This window comes from Penaeus chinensis, chromosome 14, assembly GCF_019202785.1.
Source record: "Penaeus chinensis breed Huanghai No. 1 chromosome 14, ASM1920278v2, whole genome shotgun sequence".
Lineage (NCBI taxonomy): Eukaryota > Metazoa > Arthropoda > Malacostraca > Decapoda > Penaeidae > Penaeus > Penaeus chinensis.
The window spans coordinates 19423617-19424464 of NC_061832.1; the positions used below are offsets into that span (position 1 = coordinate 19423617).

At 35.0% G+C, this 848-nt stretch overlaps 1 protein-coding gene across 1 annotated transcript in view; it reads left to right on the top strand.

The window, feature by feature from the left end:
• Positions 1 to 204: 204 nt before the first annotated feature.
• The window catches only part of LOC125032158 (dnaJ homolog subfamily C member 2-like), an 11769-nt gene continuing 11125 nt past the window's right edge, over positions 205 to 848 (top strand). Inside the window, exon 1 of the mRNA XM_047623236.1 lies at positions 205 to 346. Within this exon, the coding sequence (XP_047479192.1) occupies positions 283 to 346 (64 nt within the window). The 5' untranslated portion in view covers positions 205 to 282. The remainder of the gene's footprint in view (positions 347 to 848) is intronic.

Below are 848 nucleotides of genomic sequence, written 5' to 3' on the forward strand. Positions count from 1 at the left end.
AACAATAATGATAATAATACTCTATTACTACTGCTACTGATAGTAATAATGATAAAGGCAATAACAATGTTAGTGATAATAATAATAAAAATTATAATGATAATAATAACAATAAAAATGACAGTAAAACCAATACTAAAAATAACAACAATAACCCTACACTACAAGGATTTCAAAACTGCACCATTCACTCCGTCCGCAAATGGCCCACGCTGCCCCGCCTCGGAGCACAAGCGACCGACGTTGTTTTGGTTCGGCGAGGCGAGGAGGGACACGCTGACCATGACGGCCGATATGGATTCCGAAGATTCTAGTGTTTCTGTGATTATTAAGAGGCGAATTACACGTAAGATTTGTGAATCGCTTGTTTTGGTTTTCTTGTGAAGTGGTGATTGAATGAGTTTATAGGGGATAGATTGAACGGTTTTTTTTTTTTAAAGTGATGTTCTTTACTCTGAGGAATCTTGCCTAGTTTTAGTGTGATTATTTCGAAATATATAGGAAGGATGGCATATTTATGAATGCTGATATATCCGTGATTATCAGAACTGAAATATGTATAATATGGCGCGCTTTTTTGGGTTGATTTGATTTCAGTTTTCATTGGGGAGTCAAGTAGTCTTTGTTGCATCAGAAAGGTTTCACTTTTTAATTATAAAGACCTGTTAGACTAGAGTTATCAGAATAAGAGGCTAAGGGGAATTATTTTTTAGAGATTTGGGTGAAAGGGCCATTAAGGATATAACTTTATGCATTTCCTATGTGGTGGTTTTGTAGAACCTTAATCAAACACATGTACATATTATACTTTTCCACTTTCACTATAAGATTGTCAGTATCGTTTAGCT